The 24210-nt window shown below is 54.5% G+C and overlaps 1 protein-coding gene across 6 annotated transcripts; it reads left to right on the top strand.

Moving 5' to 3' along the window:
• Window positions 1–44: 44 nt before the first annotated feature.
• On the top strand, window positions 45–24210 carry LOC149912923 (adenylate cyclase type 10-like). 6 transcript variants are annotated; one of them, XM_090130582.1, is made up of 23 exons: window positions 11055–11635; window positions 11887–11991; window positions 12084–12122; window positions 12598–12741; window positions 13330–13535; window positions 13790–13883; window positions 14041–14129; window positions 14637–14828; window positions 15034–15155; window positions 15757–15833; window positions 16091–16277; window positions 17219–17271; window positions 17478–17631; window positions 18306–18498; window positions 18776–18862; window positions 19193–19476; window positions 19882–20015; window positions 20677–20799; window positions 21414–21668; window positions 21914–22449; window positions 22671–22778; window positions 22945–23123; window positions 23548–24210. In XM_090130582.1, the coding sequence occupies exons 1-23, from the start codon at window positions 11485–11487 to the stop codon at window positions 23732–23734; spliced, it is 3699 nt and encodes a 1232-aa protein (XP_089986708.1). In that variant the 5' UTR covers window positions 11055–11484; the 3' UTR covers window positions 23735–24210. The 6 variants fall into 6 exon arrangements, with proteins under 6 accessions (XP_089986709.1, XP_089986711.1, XP_089986710.1 ...); XM_090130585.1 differs by lacking the exon at window positions 11055–11635 and adding an exon at window positions 4542–5587 and having other exon boundaries at window positions 22671–23123; XM_090130581.1 differs by having other exon boundaries at window positions 22671–23123.

Here is a 24210-nt window from a genome sequence, read left to right on the forward strand (position 1 = left end):
ACAGCTAATTTTCATGTGCTTTCTAGAAAAAATATGTCTTTCTAAACACAGGTTTTGTCACTCAGGAAAAGCCAAGCTATGAGTGGGTTTGCCTTTCAGAATAGAAAAGCATCCTCTGGAATTCATTTAAATACATCTCTGGGATTTTGCCAGTGAGATAGCATTTGAGCTCGCACTACAGAGAAGCAAGAGTGATGAAGAGTAGCCACGCTTATACCTGGGGTCTGTCTTTGATCAGTGGAATTGCCCTCTATGTTAGGAAGTGGATAGATTGTGAAGAGCTGTGTCCGAGTAACAGCCATCACCAGGTTGAGAGCTTATGGGTGAAAATCAGGGATCAATCCAGTAAGGGGCATCTGCATCTAGTGGTTGGGGTCTGCTACAGGCCACCTGATCAGGGGGAGCCTGTTGACGAGGCCTTCTTGCTTCAGCTGCAGGAGGTGTCATGCTCGTGGGCTCCTGTCCTGATTGGGGATTTCAACTACCTGGATATCTTCTGGCATAGCGGCATGGAGGGTGGCAGACAATGCAGGAGATTCCTGGAGTCTGTCGAGGACGACTTCCTTGTTCAGGTACTAGACAGACCGAGCCGAGGTGAAGCCTTACTGGACCTGGTGCTCGCCAGAGTAGAGGAGAGCATTAGAGAGGTTAAGACTGCAGGCAGCCTGAACTGTAATGACCATGCTGTGGTGGAGTTTGTGATCTGGAGGAATGCAGGCCTGGCAAAAAGTAGAATCAGGGCCCTGAGCTTCAGGAGGGCAAACTTCTGGCTGATCAAGGAACTGCTGGGCGGGATCTCCTGGGAAAGCATCCTTGAGGGCATGGGCACAGAACAGAGCTGGCCGCTCTGTCAGGACACCTTTCTGAGAACACAAGAGCTCTCAATCCCCGAACAGAAGAAACGGAGCAGAGGAGGTGGCTGACCGACATGGCTGAGCAAGTACCTGCAGCTTAAGCTGAGGGAAAAGAGGGAAACGTACAGAAAGTGGAAGCAGGGTTGTGTAGCCTGGAAAGAATATAGGGACGTTGTCCGCATGTGTAGAAATGAGATTAGGAAAGCCAAGGCACAGGTAGAGCTGAACTCGGCTCTATGGGATGGGAAAACTAAGAAGAAGGGGTACATAATGCAGGAAGAGACAGGTCAAGGAGAACTGGCTTCCTCAGACATGGAAAAAGCTAAGCTGCTGAAAGAGCTGCTCAAAGTGAAAAAGACGACCTTCATCAGAAAGACCACCAAACAACCCCTAAAATACCACGCATGCATAAAAGAATCTCCCTATATCCTCCAATAGCTCCCCAAAACACCCCTACACCACCCTCACAGTCTCCTATAGCCCCATATCTCACTATATCCCTCCTACAACTCCCCTAGGACCCACCACAGCCCCATATGCCTCGATAGCTTCCCACAGACCCCATTAGCCACAGGCCCACCTTAGCCCCGGGTCTGGGGGCTGCAGGGGGTCCAGGGGGCACCGGGAGCAGCAGTGGAGGGGTTGGGGGAGCACAGCCCAGATGTTGGCAGCAGTGCTGTGACGGTGGGGGACCCAAATCCTTGATCCGTCCCAGATCCACAGCCAATCCCACAGCTAAATCCCAAGCCCACGTGCCACTGGAGAGGGGAGAGCACTCTGCTAGTGTGGGAATTGACTTTTTCACTACAGTAACTATTTAGACATTTAGGATTTGACAGTGATGATGGGGAGAGACCAATTAGTAGTTTTGGTCCTGATAATAATCCAATTTAAGGAATGTCTTAGTCAATTGACTGCTTGGAAAAAAGATGATCTACAGAGGGGATCGGGAGAGTACCCTGTTAAGATTTGGGTGAATGTGACAAGGAAAGAAAAACCTCAGACTGTCACATTCGATGCCTGTCATTCGATAGCCTGTGGGAGCCTAAGTACTCAATGATGATTGAGTAATGAAAACAAAAACCTATGTCCTGAACTAGCTATGAATAGGAGATACCCTTGTAACGGGTGGAATAATGTATGGTGGACAACTACCTACCGAGGCTGGACATACACACCTGGGATACTGGATGCCTCGTGTGCGCGTATATTGAAAGACCAGATCAGTATGTTTAAAGGAGTCGTCCAACCAGCCTGCCAAGCCTTACAATGTAATCCAGTGCCAATAACGATTGACAAGGCCGACAGTCTTGTTAACATCACTGTTGGCCTTGGAATAGACATAGGTGGAAAAGATCCAGTAATCAGATTCAGGAAAGCTGTATGGCATTCACTCCCTGATCCTACACAGAATGTGCAAGTAGGGAAAAGAGAGTGGAAAATCTCCGTCAAAACCCTGTGGTTGTAACAGTTGCAGAAATAAAGGATCTCAGACAAACGTTTGAAATTGAGACAGCGTATGGGGATGTGAATACCTAGGTAGAATGCATTAAGTATACTGTCCAGAGTTTCAACCATAGCAATTGCTATGCTTGTGCATCAGGACGGGAGCCCAGGTGGTACCCCTTCCACTGGGGTGGACCAAGGATCCCCAAGGGATGCGACGCATGGTTTCCCTGTACCAGAGAAAACGCCTGGGGAAACGAAGCCTGTAAATCGCTCTCTTTATTGTTCCCTCCAGTGCCTGAGGTGGATGCCGAAGTCCCTCCTGCATTCTCCACAGCCATAGGTAACCATACAGCTTGCCTCTCAAGGCAGGGTGTAAGGGCTACAGGCTTATAGGAAATTTCTCCCTATGCAGGGAGACTTTGAACGCTACAGAAGATTCAGCAGGGAACTGTTCGAGATTGGGAATCTCTAGAGCGGATCCCTGGTGGTATTGTGGTGGGAAGATCTTACGGTCCACTCTCCCATCTAATTGGGGAGGTACCTGTGCGCTTGTTCAACTAGCTATATCATTCAAAACGGGGGTGTCACACACACCCCGAAGGAATAAAAGGGCTTCAGGGTCTCATTAGATGACACTATATAAATACTTATATACATTCAACTGGAGTGCCTAGAGGTGTCCCTGATGAACTTAAGGTGAGAAATCAAATTGCTGCAGAGTTCGAGTCACTGTTCTGGTGGGTGACAGTTAACAAAAACATAGATTGGATTAACTACATCTATTACAACCAACAGAGATTGATAAACGACACAAAGGAGGCAATAAAGGGAATTGCGGAACAATCGGATGCTACAAGTAGGATGGCCTGGGACAACAGGATTGCCCTAGATATGACACTAGCTGAAAAAGGGTGTGTGTGTAATGCTGGGCACCTGCTGTTGCACCTTCATCTCCAGTAACACAGCCCCGGATGGTACAATAACTAAAGCATTGCAAGGGCTTACCACTCTTGCTCATGAATTGGCAGAAAATTCAGGAATAGATACTTCTGTCACTGCACGGTTGGAGTCCTGGTTCGGCAAATGGAAGGGAATGATTGTGCCCATATTTACTTCTTTGATTGTAGTAGCAGGAGTCCTGCTACTACAGAGGGATACTGTACTGATAGTGCAGGGGGAGGGGGAAATTGTGGGAATGGAGTGTAATTTCTGCATTAGATATTAAAAAGGGCAGTTGGTTTGAAGAAGTAGAACACAGTGTGTTTGTATTCTGTAACTTATCCTTAGAAATAGTTGGTCTAAAAAGTAGAAATACTGTATGAAATACCGTATGCGTTGGCAACATGTTTTAGAAACATAGTTGCTGAATTATGTGATTAATTCTTTCTTGCAAAACTGCAACAGTTGTGAAAGGTTCCAAACAACGTGGGTATAGCCTTAGAGATATGAAAACATACTGTAGGGTTGTTCTGTTAGGACAAGAAGCCCCCAGCAAAAGAAAAACAGATTTAACAAACGTCAAAGAAGCCAGGGCCCCTACGCAAGGCCGGACTGTCTCACTCCTGTGAGTGTGAGAAGGTTGGGATGCGACAGGCAGGCACAAGATCCTCCCTGTCCTCCGTCTGAGCTCCTCTCTATGCAAGGCAGGACAAGCAGATATCCAGAAACAATGACCGAGTGTGGAGTGAGGGCCGGAAGTTAGCTAATTAATTAGAGATTTACGCTTAGCCAGCGGAGATTTATGTTTGTGCAGTGTTTGCACGTTTAGTGAAGCGTCGGGAAGATTGGGAACCTGCAGTACGCAGCCAGTGAGGAACCGGGGGAGGAGACAGGCGTCGGGCAACGGGGCACAGAAGATGTAACGCTGTTTTCTGGGTGCTCTGCTGCTTGCAGGAGGCCCGCCATTGCAGCTGCGAATAAAATCCGCTTGATCAGAGGTACCGTCCTGATAAACTACGCGGTATTTCCAACGCTTGGGGCCGCGCAGGGCTCCTCTCCCTGTCCCGGTCCCGTTCTCCCGCACACCTCCGGCGGAGCTGCCCTCAGCACTCGCTCCCGTTGTGCCGCGGCTTCCCTCTGGGTGCTGCCCGGACAGCACCGGCTGCCGCCGCGGTCTCCTGAGGGGCGGCCCGGGCCCCGGGCTCCGGGCTCCGGGCTCCGGGCTCCGGGCTCCGGGAGCGGCGATCCGTGAGGAGAGCCGCGGCTCCAACGGCCGGCTCCCGGCGGCCGCTCCCGCGCGCTGCGGCTCAGCCAATCGGAGCCCGCGACGGGGAGGAAGCGGCGCTCGTTGCCGGCCGTCGGTGTCAGTGAGCGTCTGTGCGCGGCAGGCGGCGGACGCAGCGCGGCGAGGGGCGGATGGTGTGTTTAGCAGTGTGTCAGTGACGGTCGGGGACCTCCGCCGGGGCAGATGTTTACAAGCACAGCGTGCAGGCTCTTGGTCAGTGCTGGTGACAGTGCCTGGCTGATGGTGTTAACTGTTGAAAGACGGTGTTTGCTCTGTCAGCCAGCGTTGCTGTGCTCTGTGTGGCTCTTGCAGTCTCCAGGAAATAATCAGGAGGCAGCGCTTTCAGCACAGCCTTCGTAGACGAGGCTGAAGGCAGCTCGTCTTTGCTCAGTGCAGCCTGTCCTCGTAGAGGAGGAGCTGCAGCCCTCTGATCGCCTTCGTGGCCCTCCTCTGGGCCTGCTCAGACAGCTGCATGTCCCTCCTGTGCTGAGGCCCCGGAGCTGGATGCGGTACTCTGGATGGGGCCCCACGAGAGCAGAGCAGAGGGGCAGCCTTACGGGCTCGGCGGCCTTTAAGGTCCCCTCCAGCCCAAGCCGTTCTGTGGTTCTCTAATGCTGTGATAAAGCGTGGGTGTGAACAAGAGGGGAAGGGCGAGTGCCCTCCCCGCGGGTGACTGTTAGGCCCATGAAAGACTGTCAGCACGTGAAGAGCGCACCCGTCAGTACGGCAGCAAGATGGTAAGGAGGCAGCTCCTTCCTGCCCCGGATCTAAATTCGGGCCTAACTTCAGCATGCCCCTCCAAGCTGTCATGGAGCACGAGCGTCCAACCTTTTGGCTCACCTGAGTTGCATGGAGGGAAGAGGAATTGGCTTGGGCCGCATATAAAATACGTAAAACTGTTGAATTACATCACTAAAGAAAAGCTTGCTCTTAAACAATATTTCTTATTAAAACATAAATAGAAGAGAGCAACCAAAACGGAAAACCAGTGGGATACGCAATCGTGTTTTTAGGAAACGACGGCATCAGTCTGGTTCGATGGCAGTGGTTGCACTTCTGGGTGAGTTCTCAGAGAGGGTTCCTCGGAGACGTTGGATGCAGTTGTAGTCCCGCTGCACTTGGTCCTTTGAAACTGGTTGTTCTCAAACGTGTGTACTGGTGAAAAGCGACGGCGTGAATACGGCGTGATTGGGAAGCGAGGGCTATTTCCCTCTGGTAAGAGAGGTCTTGTAAGTCTGGCAAAGAGGCGTGATCCATTTTTTGAGTTGAATATCCAGTGGCAGCTCTATCCATTCTGTTTGAAAATGCGCAGGTAATGCATTAGTGTTGACTGAGAATGGAGTCGCCAATATACTAAAGAAAGGGTGGCTCTTATTTTTTGAGACTGCCCATATAGGTAGCTGCAGAGCGCAGAGTCGTGAGATAAAGTCAAAGTACCCCTTGAGAGAGGCCAAGGAAATGCATCCTTGTTGTCTCAGTGCGTGTGGGGAACAGTAAGTAGGAGCCTAAATTAGGCTGCCCAGAACGTTTCTGTGATAAATGGTACAAGAACCCTGGGAAAGACAAGAGCAGTGCTACACAGGCTGCCCCATTCTGCACACAAGTCGAGTTCTGCATGCTGGTAGATCCAAAAAATAGAAAGCAGTAGACCCTCCCACTTCTGAGAAATCATAGCCTGCCCCCGCCTGCCTAGCCCGCTCCCCCAGCTCCCTCTAAGCAACAGGTTCCAGTTGCTGGAGGTAGAAGGAGAGGTGAGAGGAGAGGCGAAGGAGGGTCTGCCTAGGAGAGAGCCTAGGGCGAGGCGGTCACCCCCACGCCTTGAGACTGCCTCCGACAGGAAAGAAAGAAGGGTGGTCGTGGTGGGTGGCTCCCTCCTCAGAGGAATGGAGGGCCCCATATGCAGACCTGACCCAGTCCGTTGGGAAGTGTGCTGCCTTCCTGGGGCTCAGGTCAGGGACATAACCGGGAAACTCCCTAAGCTGGTTAGGTCATCAGACTACTTCCCATTGCTCGTAGTTCAGGTGGGCAGTGATGAAATCGCTCAGACAAATCTATGAACTATGAAAAAAGATTTCAGGGGTTTAGGGCGTTTAGTTCAAGGAGCGGGAGCTGAAGTGATCTTCTGCTCTACACCTTCAGGGGGGGCAGTAAGGGACACCGAGCGGGACTGGAAAATACGAGCAATGAATAATTGGCTCGGAGGCTGGTGTCGAGCCAGAAACTTTGGATTCTTTGATGATGGGGCCGTTTACTCGGCCCCTGGCCTGTTGTCTGTCCGTGGAACCCGCCTATCTCTAGGGGGGCAACGAATACTAGCGCAAGAGCTAGCGGGGCTTATAGAAAGAGCTTTCAACTAGCTATGAAGGGGGAAGGGGACCCGCAAGAGATGAGCCTAAGAGAACGATGAGTAAGCTGGGGGGGAGGCAGAGGACTCGACTGAAGGGTATCTATACCAATGCACGCAGCATGAGCAACAAGAAGGATGAGTTGGAAGTGATTGTGAGTCAGGCGAATTGTGACCTTGTTGCTATTACTGAAACATGGTGGGACCACTCCCATGACTGGAGTGCTGTGATAGATGGTTACAAGCTCTTCAGAAGGGATAGATGAGGAAAGAAGGGTGGTGGTGTGGCCCTTTATATCAAAGACTGTTTTGATGTTGAAGAGCTTGGGCTTCGTAAGGACAGAGTTGAGCATCTATGGGTAAGGATCAGGGGGAAGGCCTGTAGTGGCGACATCTTGGTGGGGGTCTGCTATAGACCGCCTAACCAGGATGAAGAGTTGGATGAAGCTTTCTATGAGCAGCTCGCGGAAGTCACGTGATCGCCAGCACTTGTTCTCACGGGAGACTTCAACTTCCCTGACATATGTTGGAAGTATAATACAGCACAGAGGAAGCAGTCCAGGAGGTTTTTAGAGTGCGTGGAGGATAGCTTCCTTATGCAACTGGTAGGAGAGCCTACCGGGGGTGGGGCCCTGCTAGACCTGATCTTCGCTAACAGAGAAGGACTGGTGGGAGAAGTGAAGGCTGGGGACCGTCTTGGGCAGCGCGACCATAGAACTGTAGAATTCTCTATTCTTGGAGGCGTCAAGAGAGTGACCAGCAAAACTACTTTCTTGAACTTCCAGAGGGTGGACTTTGATCTGTTCAGGGCGCTTGCAGCACGGGTTCCTTGGGAGTCACTTCTTAAGGGCAAAGAGGTCCAGGAAGCCTGGACACTCCTCAAGACGGAGATCTTAAAGGCGCAAGACCAGGCTGTCCCTGAGTGCCGTAAGGCGAGCCGCAGCGGTAGACGACCGGTGTGGATGAGCCGGGAACTACTGTTGAGACTCAGGGAGAAAAAGAGAGTCTGTGTCCTCTGGAAGAAGGGACAGGCTAGTTGGGAAGATTACAAGGAAATAGCTAAGGTATGCAGGGAGGAAGTTAGGAAGGCAGAAGCCCAACTTGAACTCAGATTGGCCACTGCAGTAAAAGACAACAAAAAATCCTTTTATAAATATATCAATGGCAAAAGAAGAACCAAGGATAATTCTCATCCTTTACGTGATGCAGCAGGGAATGTGGCCACTGAGGACAAGGAGAAGGCTGAGGTCCTCAATGCCTTCTTTACATCTGCCTTTAATAGCCAGACCAGTTATCCTCTGGGCATTTTACGCCCTGATCTGGAAGTCTGGGACGCTACTCAGAAAGCACCCCCAGCGATTCAGGTGGAGACAGTCAGAGACCTCCTCCTCCATCTGGACTGTCACAAGTCCATGGGACCGGATGGCCTACACCCCAGGGTGCTGAGGGAGCTGGCGGGGGTGATTGCTGAGCCGCTCTCGACCATCTGTCAGCGCTCCTGGTTAACTGGAGAGGTCCCAGAGGATTGGAGGCTTGCTGATGTGACTCCCATCTTCAAGAAGGGCCGTAAGGAGGATCCGGGGATCTATAGGCCTGTCAGCCTGACCTCGGTACCGGGGAAAGTAATGGAGCAAATCATCTGGGGAGAGATTGCACGGCATGTGCGTGGTGTCCAGGGGATCAGGCCCAGCCAGCATGGGTTCATGAAAGGCAGGTCGTGCTTGACCAACCTCATCTCCTTCTACGACTGGGTGACCAGACTGGTAGATGAGGGAAAGGCTACCTAGACTTCACCAAAGCCTTTGACACGGTCTCTCACAGGCTTCTTCTGGGGAAACTGGCTGCCCGTGGCCTGGACAGGTACACACTCCCTTGGGTAAGAAACTGGCTGGAGAGCCGTGCTCAACGGGTGGTGGTTAATGGAGTGAAGTCCAGCTGGCGACCTGTTTCAAGTGGTGTCCCCCAGGGGTCGGTACTGGGGCCTATCTTGTTTAATATCTTTATTGATGACCTAGACGAGGGGATTGAGTGTACCCTCAGTAAGTTTGCAGATGACACCAAGCTGGGAGGTGGTGTGGATCTGCCTGAGGGTAGGGAGGCCCTTCAAAGGGACTTAGATAAGCTGGGTCGCTGGGCTGAAGTGAATGGAATGAGGTTCAACAAGGCCAAGTGCCGGGTCCTGCATTTTGGCCGCAACAACCCCATGCAGCGCTATAGGCTTGGGGATGAGTGGCTGGATGATTGGGAAGAGGAAAGGGTCCTGGGGGTGTTGGTTGATGCTCGGCTGAACATGCACCGACAGTGTGCCCAGGTGGCCAAAAGGGCCAGCGCCATCCTGGCCTGCATTAGAAATAGTGTGGCCAGCAGGAGCAGGGAGGTGATCATCTCCCTGTACTCAGCACTGGTGAGGCCGCACCTTGAATATTGTGTTCAGTTTTGGGCCCCTCACTACAGGAAAGACATTGAGGCCCTGGAGCGTGTCCAGAGAAGGGCAACTAAACTGGTGAGGGGTCTGGAGCACAAGTTCTATGAGGAGCGGCTGAGGGAGCTGGGATTGTTTAGTTTGGAGAAGAGGAGGCTCAGGGGAGACCTCATTGCACTCTACAACTTCCTGAAGGGAGGTTGTGGTGTAGAGGGGTTTGGCATCTTCTCCCAGGCAACGAACAGGACCCGAGGAAATGGCTGCAAGTTGTACCAGGAGAGGTTTAGGTTAGACTTAAGATAGAACTTCTTCTCTCAGAGAGTGGTCAGGCACTGGAATAGCCTGCCAAGGGAGGTGGTGGAGTCGCCATCTCTGGCAGTGTTCAAGAGGCGAGGAGCTGCGAGATATGGTTTAGTAGCTTGTGGTAGCAGTGGCAGTGTGAAGATGGTTGGACTAGATGATCTTATAGGTCGTTTCCAACCTTGTGATTCTACGAAAAAAACAAAAAAACAAAAAACAAAAACGCAGCAGCGTTTCAGGACCTGAACCCTCAAGTCTTCCTTTCTTCAGCAGGGCAATTCTTTCACACGAGAGTAATGCCATTCAGCTGACAAAACAAGGACGATACCTGCATGCAAAATGCTCATGCTAACTACTTCTTCAGGTTTTTCTTTGAACATAAAACCTTGCTTTATAGCTGTTTTCACAGTTACTGCTTCAGAAAATGGACCAAATGCTTCAGAAAATGTGAAAAGTGGGAGTTCTCCACCTGTTTAGATTTGTTGCTCTCTTCTGCTGATGTTCTCTTGCCTTATAGTCCAAGTGAGATACAAAAGTAGGAGTGCTGAGTGGTACAATGAAGGACAAGTGACCAACAAACCCTACAACTACTTGAACACCTTGTTTTGCAGTGCAAAATGTGATAGCGGCATACAAGCCTGCTTCCTGAACATATTTTCAGAACATCTCTGTGTTCTTTCTGATTCCAACTGTTGATATTTGTGTGCGTGCTTAGACTTAAGAATACAGTGTTAACACTCTGTGTGCCATGAGAAATTTCTTAAGCGTTTTTAAAGACTCTCGTAGCAGACGGAAAGGAAACACAGGAGGGCACTTTTGTACATCTGTTTATTCAAACTGATGTCTAGGAGAATCCTCTCCAGTACTCTGACCGCCCTGAAGAGTTAAGCAGTAAGAAGGGTTTTTTTTTTTAACACCTTTCTTCATGCCCAACAGAATGAAACCACAGGTCCTTTGTGAAGGCACCAGAGGTAGTGAGAAAGCAAGGGAAAAACAGCAGGCAGAACTGAGGAGAAAATGCATACTGCGTCTTGGGAATGGAAGTTACCTCGTAGTAAACAACTAAGGCTGCCTGAGTTGTGGTTGGAAGCACAAACAGGTGTAGGCAACGTCTAAGAAAAGCAAACGTGGAAAATGTTTTAGAAAATGATTATTTAGAAAATTAAGTGACTTTCTCCCCACTAGGTTAAAATCAACCTGTAAGCAATAGATTTCTGAAAACGCGAGCACATGAAGTATGAAATCAAAACCTTTTTTAAAACCTTTATTCTGGAAGTTTCCTTAGGCACAGGGTTGATGCTGGAGGTCCAGCAGCAGTCATTCTGTAAGGGGAGCTCTCCTTATCTTTCGAGTTGAGCAGCGACTACAAAAATGATGTTGTTCAGCCTCGGATGAGGAGTACAGCTGCAGAATGCCTACTTCATCCGATGCATAAGGTTAAAAGAACTACATAGGAAAGCGTGCAAGGATAATGGCAATCAGCTATCGCCTCGAGCTCCAGAGTTTTCCTTTTCCTGCCTGTAATTGTGCAGTGTCCGCATCACTACACAACCAGAGAAATTCTTGAATCCTCAAGCGATTCGAGTAAGGGAGGCCTCGGAGGCCGTGGCTCGGCGTCAAGGGGGAAGCCTGGGTCACGGCGGAGACTGCTCCGCGGGCTACGGAGCACAGTGCTGGCAGCCCACTGCGCTGCCGGAGGGCAGCTCTTTGTGAGGTTGGCGATGACATCACTGCCCGGCGATTGTGGTGTCACCGCAGCAGAGGGCCAGCCGACCGTCCGCGGCCCTGGGCTCACTTTGCCGCCTGAGCGGTGGGCGTCGCGTCCTCCTCCCTTGCAGCGGGACAGGGTCGTCTTGTTCTGAGGTACCCCGGGTACCACAGGGCGCTGACAATGGCTTCTGCTTGGGAGAGGAAGTGCTACTACTCAGATCTGGGGAAGAAGGCGGTGTTCCTTCCCAATCTCCTTCTCCGTAAGGAGTTCGTGGAGGACATTGGTTACCCCAAGATGCTTGAGGGAGTGCTGCTCCTGGCGGATGTCTCAGGTGGGCTGGGCACGGCGGAGCCCCCGCAGACACGAGCCCTTGGGACGCTCCAGGCCCTCGGGAGCCCTGCCCCAAGACAGGCTGGCCATCTTGTCGTCACTGCGCAGGCCTCCTGCCGTGCTGCCCAAAGAGCGGGCGGCTTCTCCCGGGCCGTCAGCCATGGCTGTGACGAGCGCTGAGCCGGGGCTGGGGAAGGGGGGAGCTGCAGGTGCATGCAGACGCGTCCTGATCTGTGGGTGTCCTTCCGGCAGGTTTCACTGCCTTGGCAGAGAAGTGTATCCAGCAGAGTGGACCAGAGAGAGGAGCTGAGGAGCTGGCGCATGTCCTCAACGCCTACATGGGTGACATTCTGGAGGGTAAGAGCCGTGCTGCTGGGCTGTCGGGCATCCCCAAGGCTCCTGGAAGAAGGCGTCCCATTAACTCTGCTTTTCCCTCTATCTGTCTGCAGAGGTGCTGGCTTTTGGAGGAGACATCCTGAAGTTTGCAGGTGTGTCCTTAGGAGGAGGCAGAGTCAGCGTCCTGCTGATGCGCAGCATCTCCCGTGGGAGCCTCCTGGATTCCACCCTGCTTTTTGTGGAGAGCAAAGGGGAACTGCTTTGTCTCCAGCTTTGAGCAGGGCTTCTACAGGAGCGCTGAGGCATGGGAGAAGCGGTGGGGGGGAGGGAGCCCTGTCTTTGAGTGCTGAGGGGCACTGGCGGGGCGGTGGGGGGTGGCGGCCTCATTGCTGCCCCCCACCACCCACCCTCTTGCTCTGCTGCCCGGGAGGTCGCTGTAGCTGGCCCGGCAGATGGGAGGGGTCCCTGAGGCCAGGCTGCCCCGGAGGTCCTTCAGGATGATGCCCTCCCACGGTCCCATCTTCCTCGGCACACTGGCCAGCTGTTTGCTGCTGTCCCTGCGGCTGGGCGCAACTCGGGGAGAGTCAGCCCTCGGGAGAGCCTTCACCTTCCCTTGCCTTTCCCCAGGGGATGCTGTGCTGGTGCTGTGGAGAGCAGCACAGCCTCACCTGCCTACGGCCATCAACCTGGCACTGCAGTGCTCCAGGAAGATCCAGGAGAAGTACGGCACTCATGACACACACATGGGTCTCAAGCTCCACCTGAAGATAGGTACGGGCACAGATGGGTCAGCCCCGGTACTCTCCAGAGCCGAGGGATAGCCTCCCCTGCCAGCATTTGCAGGGCAAGCAGGAGGTAGCGAGGGCAGGGGATGTCAGGGCTCCTTCCCTGCCTGCCTCGCGTCAGCTGTAGCACAGGCCCGTCGTTCCCAGTGAGGGTCCCAGAGCACAGCCCGCTCCGTCTGTGGGGGCCCCAGCGTCTGACCCCACTGGGAGGTAGATCCCACACCCGGTCCCTAGACGTGCCCCTGTCTCGCCTGCCCCTTGGATAAGGCAACCTGCCTTCACGTAAACAGAGCAGACGCTGCTCAAAGCTGCTGCTCTGCTGGGCTAGCCTGTAGGCTGCTGGCTCAGACGCCCGGCAGTGCCAACGCACTGTCAGTGTTGACTTTGTTTGCCCCTCTTTAGACGCCCGTTTCTGGGACCTGTGTCGGTATGGCCCTGAGAAGGATGCACGAGGCCCTTCCCCTCCCTGGTGCCTGTCTCCAGGCTGGGCGTCCGCTGAGCTTCTGTGCAGCTGGAGGCCACCGAGTTCCAAAGGTTCCCTGTGTTAACGCTGCTGGTCTCTCTCTCCCCCCAGGGATCTCCGCCGGGATTCTCTCCTTCATATCCGTCAGAGGCGGGGATCGTCACTACTTCTTCATCTGCAGCCAGGCCCTGGATGAAGTTATCGAGGCCCAAAACCTTTCGGCTGCCTATGAAATTGTGCTGTCACAGACCTGCTGGGAGCTGTGTGAGCAGCAAAGAATCAGGGTCAAGTCTATTGCTGGCAGTCGGGCCATGAAGGTGGGTGAATGGTGTGGCCTCGAGCCCTTTGGAAGACCCGCACCTGGGTGGGGAGGCGGCTGAGAGGCTGAACGTGACTACTGCCCTAACCATAAGCGTAGGCAGAGAGCTGAAGCTGTTGGCCTTGCACCTCAGCTGAAAGTCCAGGGAGGTGGGCTTGCCCTTCTCTGGGAAGAGAGAGTGGAGGGGCAGGCCGAGTGCCCTGGGGCTTCCAGGGAGGCCAGTGGCATTCCTTTCCTCCTGTGTGTCTTCAGGTTGTGGGAATGAGTCACTTAGCTCACGAAGACTACCAATATGCTGTAGACCAGCTGAACTTATACAGAGGGGACTGGCATTTGGAAGGGATGGGTGAGTTGCTTGTCCTGTGACTGGCTGGAAAGGTGGCTCCTGCCTGCTTCAGACAGGAGCGGGAGCAAGTGCAGGAGAACCTTTCCTTTGCTGTGTGCAGCTTCCCAAGCCCCTGCATCCTACCGTGCCAGTGACGGCCTGCGTTTCCTTTCCCTAGGCCTCCGAAGACCGGTTCTTATGAGCTCTGGTAATCCTGAAGTGGAAGCGAGGCTGGAGAAGCACATATCAACAGCTGTTCTCCAGAAGGTACGGCCACTACTGCTGGCGGCTGCGTGTAGGGAGGGCAGGAGATGGTGTGGAGCTCTCGGGAGAACAGGCAGCCAAAAGAAAGTGCAGTCTGAGGCGGGAGCCTGAGGAAAAGAGATGCCAGGGCTGCTGGGGCCAGACGTGCCCGGAAGCTGTCCGTTTGTGCTGCTCCTCTGAGAGACAGGGGTGGTGGGAGGCGGCCTTGCCTGTCTTCTGCATGGCTGTTGTTTTGGAGGTTGCACAGGCATGGGGGAGGGAGCAAGGGGGACAAGATCCCGCTCAGGTGCCTAAGGATGGCAAAGAGCCTCCCCTTGTGCCCGCACGTGTCACAGGACAGAGTGTTGCCAGAGTAGCTTTGTGCCAGGACTCGGTACCTGGGAGGACTTTGCCATCCTCCAGTAGTACCTGGCGTTGCCAGCACGCCTGCTGTCCCTTGGTGTCTGTTGTGGGCCCAGAGAAGCCCCCGGGAGAGCAGGCTGGCAAAGCTGTTGTGCTCTTCTCTTGCAGCTTTATCAGGACGTGCCACTGGAGCTGTGCTCTGAGCTACGGCCGGTCACCAGCCTTTTTGTCCAGCTGCAGTTTGCTGACAAGATCAGCACAGTGGAGCTCAGCAGCAGCCTCAGTGATAGCAGCAGTATGATTTCAGAAATCATCAACCCTCACAAGGGTGAAATCAACAAAACTCTTCTGTTTGACAAAGTGAGTGCATGATAGCCATCCTATCCCCGGGATGCCTCTGTCTGTTTGGCAGCAGGGGAATGAGAAGCAGCTCTGCCTGCTGCTGGGATCTGTGGCTGTGGGCTGACCTGAAGCTCCACTGGTCTCCCTGGTGCCTGTGGCAGAATGCATCAGCTGCTGGCCACCAGTATTGTAAAGCAAGGCGTACTGCACCTCTTCTTTGCAGGGCTGCACCTTCCTCTGCGTGTTTGGATTTCCTGGAGAAAAGTTGGCCTGTGAGAGCACCCACGCCTTGGAATGTGCTATGCAGATCCTCCACAAGGCCTCCACGGAGCTGAGAAAACTCCAGTGAGTGCATGTGATGGGGTGTGTGTGCTGCCTGGGATGGCACGAGGGGACTGATGAGCAATAGACATGCCCCCTGGCTTGTCCTGCTTTGCCCCTGGCTGGAAGGAGGCAGCATCTCAGAGGTGGCAGGTTAGCCCACGGCAGCCAGGCACAGCCCCCAGGTGCTGCCTGCCAGTCACTGTGCTGGAGCGAGCCCTCACCAGGGCACAGAGCTCCTCAGTGCCAGAGGCAGGCTCTTCTGGGCAATGGGGCCAGGAACAAGGCCTGAGCCCAGTCCCTCCAGTGACCTCCAGTCACTGCCACTGTGGGTGGTGTGCAGGCAGCACTTGCTTGCCTCCTTGCTAAGGAGAAGAGTCTGTGACCTGACGCAGGTTGCAGCCATCAGGCCTCGGGGGAAGGGTCCAAATGGTTTTGCATGTGCCCTACCTACATCCCTTGCCACCGGGGCGTTTTGCACCCCAAGCTCTCTAAGTCCTCACGACCCATGCTGGATTGTGTGATCCCGGTGCCGGGGAGGGGAGAGGTGGGAAGGGATGGAACAGGGCGAGTGGGACTGCAGCAGGGCTGCTGCTGAATGCACGTCACTCTTTCTGTGTGCCAGGCGAGCTTCTGTCGGGGTCAGCAGCGGGACGGCGTTCTGCGGCCTCACTGGCCATCCCGAGAGGTTTGAACACACAGGTAAGGCTCCTTTGTCTTAGGAATGTGAGGCTGGCATGGGTCTGCTTCAGCACGTTGGTCTGGACAAGGCGGATGGGCTGAGGCAAGGACACTCTGCAGCCCGTTGGGGCCTTGAGGCAGGAGGATGGGCTCAGAGACGTGCGGTTCCCTTTGGGTTCGCTTACCCGGCAGTTGGGTTGGCTTGTGCCTGGGAGGGGAGGTTGCCCTTGGCCTTGAAGGTTTCCCAACTGCGCTGACGTATGCTTTCTCTGTGGCAGTCCTTGGCTTTAAGGTGAATTTAGCCGCCCGCATGATGATGGCCTACCCAGGGATGGTGTCCTGTGACGCAGAGACGTATGCAGCCTCTCGCCTGCCCAGCTACTGCTTCAAAGAGTTGCCAAAGAGAGACATGAAAGGTGTTACCGATCCCGTCACCATCTATCAATACCTGGGGATCACTGAGCAGTAAGTGTTCTCTGAGCCGTGCAAGCGAGGGGAGAGGGGCCTCAAGGGTGCAACCTTGGCCAACAGAGAGGAGTTCTGCAGCGAGACCAGGCTGGTCTCCCACAGACCTCCCTTGCCTGTGGCTGAGAAGATCGGAGGCCCTAGTGTGGGTCTGCTTTCTGCCTCTCTGCCCTTGTGCCTCTTGCTGCTAAGAGAGTGGAAGTGATGGCACTGGGATGGGGAAGGCTAGCCTGTCTTTGGAGGCACAGGCTAGCCTTGTGGGCTTTGTCCGAGCAGCTTTCCTCTGAGCTTGCACTGTTGTGCTTTGTTCCACCACGTGTAAGACTAAGCCAGCGGTCATTCTGCTGCATGGGGTGGGTTTTTTTCCCCATCTGCTTCCCAGCAGGAAGCTTTGGGTCAGTTGTGTTCCACTGGGGAAAGGTGGGCTGCTGGCATGCTCTGCCTCCTCCTGCCTTCCTGCTCAGTCCTCTGCTGTTCCTCTGGGCCCAGCTTTGACCTCCTCATTGGAGGGCCTTTTGAACACGAATGCTACTGTCTCTTGGAAACCACTACAAGACTTGAGCCAAAGGTGCCAGCAGCTTGGGCATCCCAAGCCACTAAGAGACACAGGTCCTCCTTTCCAAGAGGCTTGTTTTGCTTGTCCAGGCTAGCAAAGCAGTCAGCCAGCCAGCCAGCATCGTAGCCTGGCTTCTTTCCTCATCTTGGATTTCTTTGGTTGTTGCCTCCGGCAAGGGACTTTTGTTAGCTTCGGCTGTCCTGCCGTGGCTGCTGGGTTTCTTTATGCTTGAGACTTGTCCTAGTGTGTCACCTGGAGCGTTGGCCAGGGGAACATGCTCTGGGTAACATGCTGCTCGAGAGGGGGGTCTCCACCCTTCCACAGCAGGCTCTGCGTGCAGCGGTTTCTGACTAAGTAAGTGACTTTTGTTTTCTCCCCCTTCTAGCCAATATGACATGGGCCTTGCCAAGGAGAGGTCACGCTACGGTCCCTTGCTGGGTAGGTGAAGAACTCATCTGAAGCCCAATTGCTTCCCTTTGCCCAGTGCCAGGGGCTGTGCTGTGTGCTGCCCTGACACGCAGCTGAGCCCCACGCAGCCGCTTCCTCGCTCCCTCCCTGTCTGCTGCGGGGTAGGGGAGAGAACTGGAGGGGCTCCCCGCTTTTCAGCACGCTGCAGCAGCTGATTCTCTTGTGGGTCTGCACAGGTCGGGAGGCGGAGATCGAAATCTTTGACTGCTGCTTGGAGGCCTATGATGTTTTGGAAGAACCACACACCGTGGCATTCGTGGGCATTCCAGGCTCTGGAAAGAGCCACTTACTTGCCAAGCTGGCCGTTTTAGACCGGGCTGCTAAGCACAGGTAAGCACTTTGGAGCTGTCGCTTTGGCACCCCTCCCCTGCCCATCCCCTGGTGTTTGTGGAACACTGCAGTTCGGGTGCCAGCCCTTGCGCTGCAGCCTCCCAAAAAAGCCTACTGCAAACCTTCCCAAGCAGCACCCGCTTTCTCGGAGAGTCCAAGCTGGCTTTGAGAGCCAGTGCTTTTCTCCTTTGTCCCTGGGCCAAGCACAAAGAGACGGAAAGAGCTCAGCTGTGGAGCTGAGAGGAAGCAAGGTGGCCCGTCTCAGAAGCACTGCTTGCCCTCTGTTTTCCAGAAGGAGCACTGGGGCAGAAGAGCCCTGCTGCAGGCCGGGCAGCAGACGTAGACCTGCCGCCTGCTGAGGCCTTCCTTCTTTACCCAATGAGGGCCTCTGCAGGGCATGCAGTGTGTGACCTGGGCTGGGGCTGTGGAAGTGCAGGGGCCGTGGTCAGCCCCCCCAGTGATTGGCCTGCAGCCGCCCCTCGGGACTCTTTCTTGTACGATGAGGGGAAAGCTTGGTCCTCTCCAGGAAGCACTTGGAGATGTGTGGCTGAAGAGTCCCACTTTCCTCTGCGGAAAGAACAAGGCGGCTCAACCACTGAGCACTGCTGTCTGGGCAAGCTTGCGCTACCAGGAGGCAATTCTGGATCTCAGTGTCTTCTGCTTTTGCACCGCAGGGTCATCACTGTGGAACTGACAGAGGACAACGTGAAGCAGCCCTTCTCTGGCATCTGTCTGCTCGTGGCCAGGGCGCTGGGTCTCCAGGACGCTAAAACTTCCAGTGAGAGGCAGCGCGCTCTGCAGACTATATTCCGAGACACAATAGAAGAGAGCAGCTATTGCCTGCTAAACAGTGTTTTCTCAGTTAAGGTGAGAGTGAGAGGCCGTCTTGCTTGGATGCTCTGCTGGGAGTGGCTCAGCTCAGTGCTGTCTGATTCCTGTGCCCCTGTGCATGGGGTGCTCCTGTGCCATGCACGTGCCCCCCTCTCCCCCCCCCTGTGTTTTGTTCAGCACCCTGGAAATGCCATTGAAGGGGGGCTGGTGCTGGCCACATGCAAAAGCAGAGGCATTTTGCTCTGCAGTCTTGCTCTGGGAGATAGGTGTGCCCAGACCTGCAGCAATGTTCCTCTCTGTCTTTCCTGGACAGTTTCCCATCACGGACAAAGTTTCCAAGATGTGTTCCACTGAACGGGCCAGTGCGTTCCACCTGACTTGTACGCAAATGCTACAGAAGGTGAGCAGGTCTCCTTCCTCCGGCCTCACAGGAGGCAAACAATCGTGCCGGGTGCAGGCTCCATGCTGGAGCTGCCTGAGGGGACGATTCGCCTGGGTCACAGCCCTCCAGAAACTCTGCCTGGCAAAGTTCTCTCCTTCTGCCGCGAAACTGATGTTAGAGGAGACTTTACAGTCTCGCACAACAAAGTTGGTAAACTCCTGGAGAGGGAGGTGGCTGAGGAGAAGCTTCTGAATATCCCCTTGTCGTGAGAGCGAGAAAGGCTATGTGTCCTCCCTGGAAGATGCTCAAGAATCCACTGGATTCCACTCAGAACCACCTGTTTTTTAGGTGCTTGGAGGGAAATTTGGCATATTTTTCATCGACAACGCCCACTTCCTCGACCCTGTGTCCTGGTCTATCATGTGGCCAATGCTCCAAAGTGTCATGGTCTTCATGGTCATGAGCTTAGCTCCAGTCAAGGACAGAACAGAGAGCATTTTCAAAGCTGCCGCTGACAGAACAACATCCGAGAGAACCACTTGCGTTCGTCTGGAAGGGCTGAAAGCTTCAGCTGTGGTGCAGAAAGCCTGCCAGGACCTTGGAGTGAGCAGCATCCCCAGGGAGCTAGCAAGGTAAGCCCAAGTCTGGGGAGCTCTTCCGTAGGGGTTGCACTTATGCTGACCACAGCTGGGAATCACCCTGTTAAAAAGGAGTTGATGGGTCTTTCCTTAAGCCTGGCCATAGCAGGTGTGAGCTAAGAATGGGCAACTGCCACGAGCAGCAGAGTCTGGATGGTGTCAGCCCTTCGCTGTTGCCGTGGTTTGCTGTTCTGTGCTTTGGGCATTGTCCATCAGCCTTTCCTGATGGACTCCCAGGAACGCTGTACGTCTGGGAGGGGCCAGACACACAAGCCCCTTCCAGAAGCCAGGTTTCTCCATGTTGAAGAGGCTGGTCAGCCTGCGAGGTCTGAGTGACTCACCACCCATCCAAACTGTGCTGCACCTTACTTCCTTGGTGTTGCTTGTGCTCCTGCCCAGGTTCCTGATCCAGAGAAGCTCTGGCATCCCATCTTACTGTGAGGAACTGCTGCGCTACCTGCAATGCAACAACATGCTCTTGTTGCACACCAGGAGGCCAGATGAAGGGCAGGACAACTGGCAGAACTTGATTGGTAAGCACCCTTTGTTGCCAATCCGCTGTTCGCTGTGGCGCATCCTCTCCTGCACAGCCGTGCCCTGTGTCTCCCCAGTAACTCTGGGCAGAGGCTGACCCTGCAGCAGGGCAGAACTTGCCATGGCAGAGGTGTGGGCTGCTGCACACCTTGCTGCTCCCGTGACAACCATCAGCTCAGCTCCTGTGAGAGCAAAGCCCATCTGGGGGAGTGGGAAACTGCTTCAAAACCTCAAGTCCTCACAAGGGCCTTGGGAACTGAAGAGCACGGTGGGAATGCCACTGCAAGAGCAATGCCAAGCAGAGCATCATTGCTTAGGGGCAGCCTGCACGGGCTTTGCCTTCTGGAGCATCAGTGGCAACTTCCCTGACTCTGGAGGTAGTGCTGTTGAAGGCAGCATCACCACCGCATTCTGTCGCGCAACATTCATTCTCCATCTGAGAAGCCCAGAAGTTTTGACTGAAGGGCATTTGGTCTGAAGCTGGTGTGAAGACAGAAGAGAGCTGGGGGGGCAGTGCAAATGCAAGCTTGCAGTGGGAATCAACTGGCATGCCCTGCTTGCTGGCCCTGTTCAGTGCAGGCCAGGCAATGCGCCTGACCATGACCGGTACGACTTGTGGCACCTTATTCATGTTTCCCCTGCTCTTCCCATCTTCTGCAGCCAAGGCATCACCCGCTGTCACAGCTGCCTCGAGCTCGGGTACCGGGAATGACAGCGAAAGGATCTGTACCCTCAGACCAGACGTGAGCCTGGAGAACCCCACACTGCCAGTGGCCTTGAAAGGTGAGGAGCGGAGCGGCTCCTGTCCGGTTTGTGGCTGTGCCCCAGCTTCCTTTCCTGGGGTGCAGGTAAGGGAGAGGTTGGGCACCTGCGTGCTGCAGGGCTGCCCTCTCAGCCTCGGGGCTCTGCCAGGAAGGTGACTCCAGCCCAAGCAAGAAGAGTCCTGCGCTCTTACGGGCTGTGGTTTTCCCCTGTGGGCAATAGACCAGCTTTGAGCCGAACAGTGAGCTGCACACCATGGGTGGGGGAACTCCGAGTCCAGCTCTGGGCTGGCAGGAATGTTCTGTGCTCCTGTGTGCACTGCTGGGCATAAACCCAGTGCAGATCGAGTAGGTCGCACGGTGGGACACACATACCTGCTGGGTCGTGCCCTCTGCATCATTGATTGGAAACTGATTGTCTGAGTGTCTCTGCTTTCCCTGACTCCCATGGCCTGTGACTGTGAGAGGAGCAGAGCCATCTTGACGATACTGACCCTGGGCTCTGGTTGCCCAGCAGGTTCCATCCAGCAGAAAGGAGGCCAAAGCCTTTCCCATTTCCTCTGGAGAAACTGTCCGGCTTCTCCAACCTCAGCTCAGGGACAGGCAAGACAGAGACGTGTTGCTTCTTCTTGACAGACATTATGCTGGCTGAGCTGGATCGGATCAGTCTGAAGAAGCAGATGATTCTGAAGTTTGCAGCCATCATAGGGCCGGTGTTTACCACCCAGCAGCTGGCTCACATTGTTCCCAGTAGCAAAATGCATGAGATTAATTCACTGCTGGACATGCTGGTGGAGGACAACATCCTGAAGCGACTGGAGAACATTGAGAAGCCAGAAGACAAGCAAGGTGCTACCAAGAGGCTGCCCACCTCTGGGCAGTCAGGAAGTGGTAAGTGATGGCTGCAGCATGGGCCCAGGAGCACTGTGACTCCACAGGGCCTTGCTCACCTAGCTTCATGCAGAGGGAAGTTCTCACTGGCTGTTGCAAGAGCCTCTGCCACTGTGCTTGCGGGCAGAGCACAGGCCGGGCTCAGGCAGCAGCAGCACATGCCAAAGTGTTGCCTTTGTCCCCGCTGGGGCAGCCTTGAGGTCTGGCCCCAGCTTTGTCTGAGGCCAGCACTCCTTGCCTTGCAGGGGTGAAGAGGTCCTCTGTGAGCAGGGAGACCATGCAGCGGCAGTCTGAAATCCTGGCCTTCTGCAACCCACTGCTGTGGGAGGCAACGTATGAGCTGTGGCCCACGAGGCAGAAGATAAACATTCACCGTGAGTGTGCCGCCTTCCTGGAGAGGCACGCACACAAATGCCAGAGGTGCCACGGAGGGGACTTTGTGGCCTTCCACCGCTTCGGCATCTCCAGCCCCCAGGAGCAGAGGAGCTGCCAGGGCTCTGCTGAGGAGGACAACTGGAGCAGCTGGGAGGCCTTGGTAGTTGCTGGAGAACACCTGCGGAGGACTAGGACCCTCCCTGCAGAGGGGATTCTGGCAGAGGGCAAGCAGACAACACTGCAGGCCAAGGACAGTGGCCAGTGGTCCTGCCAGTGTGAAGCCATCGCCGAAGCGGTGCTTGTGCCCCTGGCTCGCCACTACGCGGCAGTGAGCAGTGATTCCCAAGCCTTCTACTACCTGCTGGAATCTGCAGCTGCCTACCTGCACGTCTCCAACAGCTCCATGGTGAGTTACCCTGCTTGCCAGCACGAGCTGCATTAGCATGGAGGAGGGCTGAGGGCTCCCTCTCCCTTGCTCTGAGCCCACAGGATTGTGTTAGGGCAGGCATGACCGAGAGGAACACGGGCCCTGCTACAGCAGATGCTGCAGGAGGCAACAGGGAAGGATGGGGCTGGCCAGGGGCTCTGCACCAATGCTCACCTGCTGTTTGTGTTGCTTGTTTGAAGGCCATCATGAAGCTGAACGAAGCAGAGGTCCTGAGGAGCTCCCTAGAGAAAAAAGGGTATGCCATCGACCGCTTTGAGGAGGCCACCTTCTTCAGCCTCAAAGGAGAGGTAAAGAAGCAGGAAAAAGCAGAAGGGTGTCCGGAGGCATGCAGCCAGATGCTTTCCCTGCTGGCAGGGAATATTCCTGCCACAGCCTGTCCCCTGTCCATTTCTGCAGAGTCTGCAGGACTTGGGCAAGTCCTCTACATCTGCATGCCTCCCTCTTCCTGTGCAGGTCTGCAGCAACATGGGATGTGTGAAGCTGGCCAGGAAAATGAGCAAGCAGGCACTAAGCCTGCTGGAAAAGCAGTTCCCACAGACCCGTGCCGGGGCCTTTGTCAAGTCTCTGTGGGAAAGGTTGCAGCGGGCTCCTCAGGCCACAGGCAGAGTGTCCTCCCTTCCACAGGAGGCTCGGTAAGCAGCAGAAGGGACAACACGGGAGAGGAAGAGCCATTTTGTACCTGATCCCACGCATCCAGGCCCAGGCCTGCCCAGGTTTCAGCCCATTGCCAAGCCTTAACAGGACTGAGGTGTTCAGGCGTGATGTGTGGGTAAAGCCACGGATGGTGCAGCCTCACGCTGTCTCCTGTGCGCAGCATGGGAGAAGAATGCACACCTTTGGGTAAAAAGCAGCTTGTGCTGAGGGATGTACCTCTAGAGCCACAGTGCCAGCAGCACTTCTTCCTTTGCCCCCTTTATCCCGGCTGCCCTCCTGGCATCAGCTCCCTTCCTCCAGCAGTGTAGCCGTCCAGCCCTGCCACCCTGCTTTCCCTTGCCCTGTCTGACTCAGTGCTCCACAGCCATGCCTCTGGGCCCAACGGTTTCTCTTGTGTGGCAGGAGAAAGAAGCAAGCCAGGCTGCTTCAGCAGAGCAGGTGCCTCTCCTTGCTCGAGGACCTCTACAGCCAGGAGAGCACATCTGCTGGACGGAGGTTCTCCCGCCTGGCAGCACTCATGAAGGCTAACACGAACAGGAAGATGCACTCCTACCTGGCAGCAGACTGGACAACATTGGACAACCCTTGAATTAAGGAAAACAAGTGAAGTTAAAAGCTGTGTGCCTTCATGGGGTGCTGGATCGGCAGCTACAGATCTGACCTTGCCAATCCAGCTTTTGGCTGCCGATAACAGATGCTTTACTACAGACTTGGACAGTTAGTTCACACAGCGGGCCTCCTGTTTCTCCAAGTAACATCTACCAAGTAACAACTACCCGATGTCTGCAATGGAGTGCAAGACAGCTGGCTAGGGCAGAACACCACACATTAACAAGGAAGCAACAGATTGGAGGAAGAAGTCGTAGCCAGTAAGACAACCAGCCAAAGCCAGCCAAGTGTCCTCCGACCGGACCCACATCAAAGAGCACACAGCGAGGAAGACATCAGCCTTCATCAAAAAGACCACCAAACAACCACCGAGAGCTACGACGCATCTGCAAACTCTCACACTGGACAACAACTCTCCTTTACCTACTCTATCTTAATAAAATGTTTGCTTCCTTA

The sequence above is a fragment of the Phasianus colchicus genome, chromosome Z, assembly GCF_987193195.1.
Source record: "Phasianus colchicus chromosome Z, bPhaCol1.hap1.1, whole genome shotgun sequence".
Taxonomy (NCBI): domain Eukaryota; kingdom Metazoa; phylum Chordata; class Aves; order Galliformes; family Phasianidae; genus Phasianus; species Phasianus colchicus.

Excerpts from the sequence above, each read along its gene's own strand:
- LOC149912923 (XM_090130581.1), top strand. The coding sequence starts at position 11,485 with ATGGCTTCTGCTTGGGAGAGGAAGTGCTACTACTCAGATCTGGGGAAG. Across the intron at positions 17,632-18,305 it reads GACCGGGCTGCTAAGCACAG|GGTCATCACTGTGGAACTGA; the intron begins GTAAGCACTTTG and ends TTTGCACCGCAG. Across the intron at positions 22,450-22,670 it reads ACGTCTCCAACAGCTCCATG|GCCATCATGAAGCTGAACGA; the intron begins GTGAGTTACCCT and ends GCTTGTTTGAAG.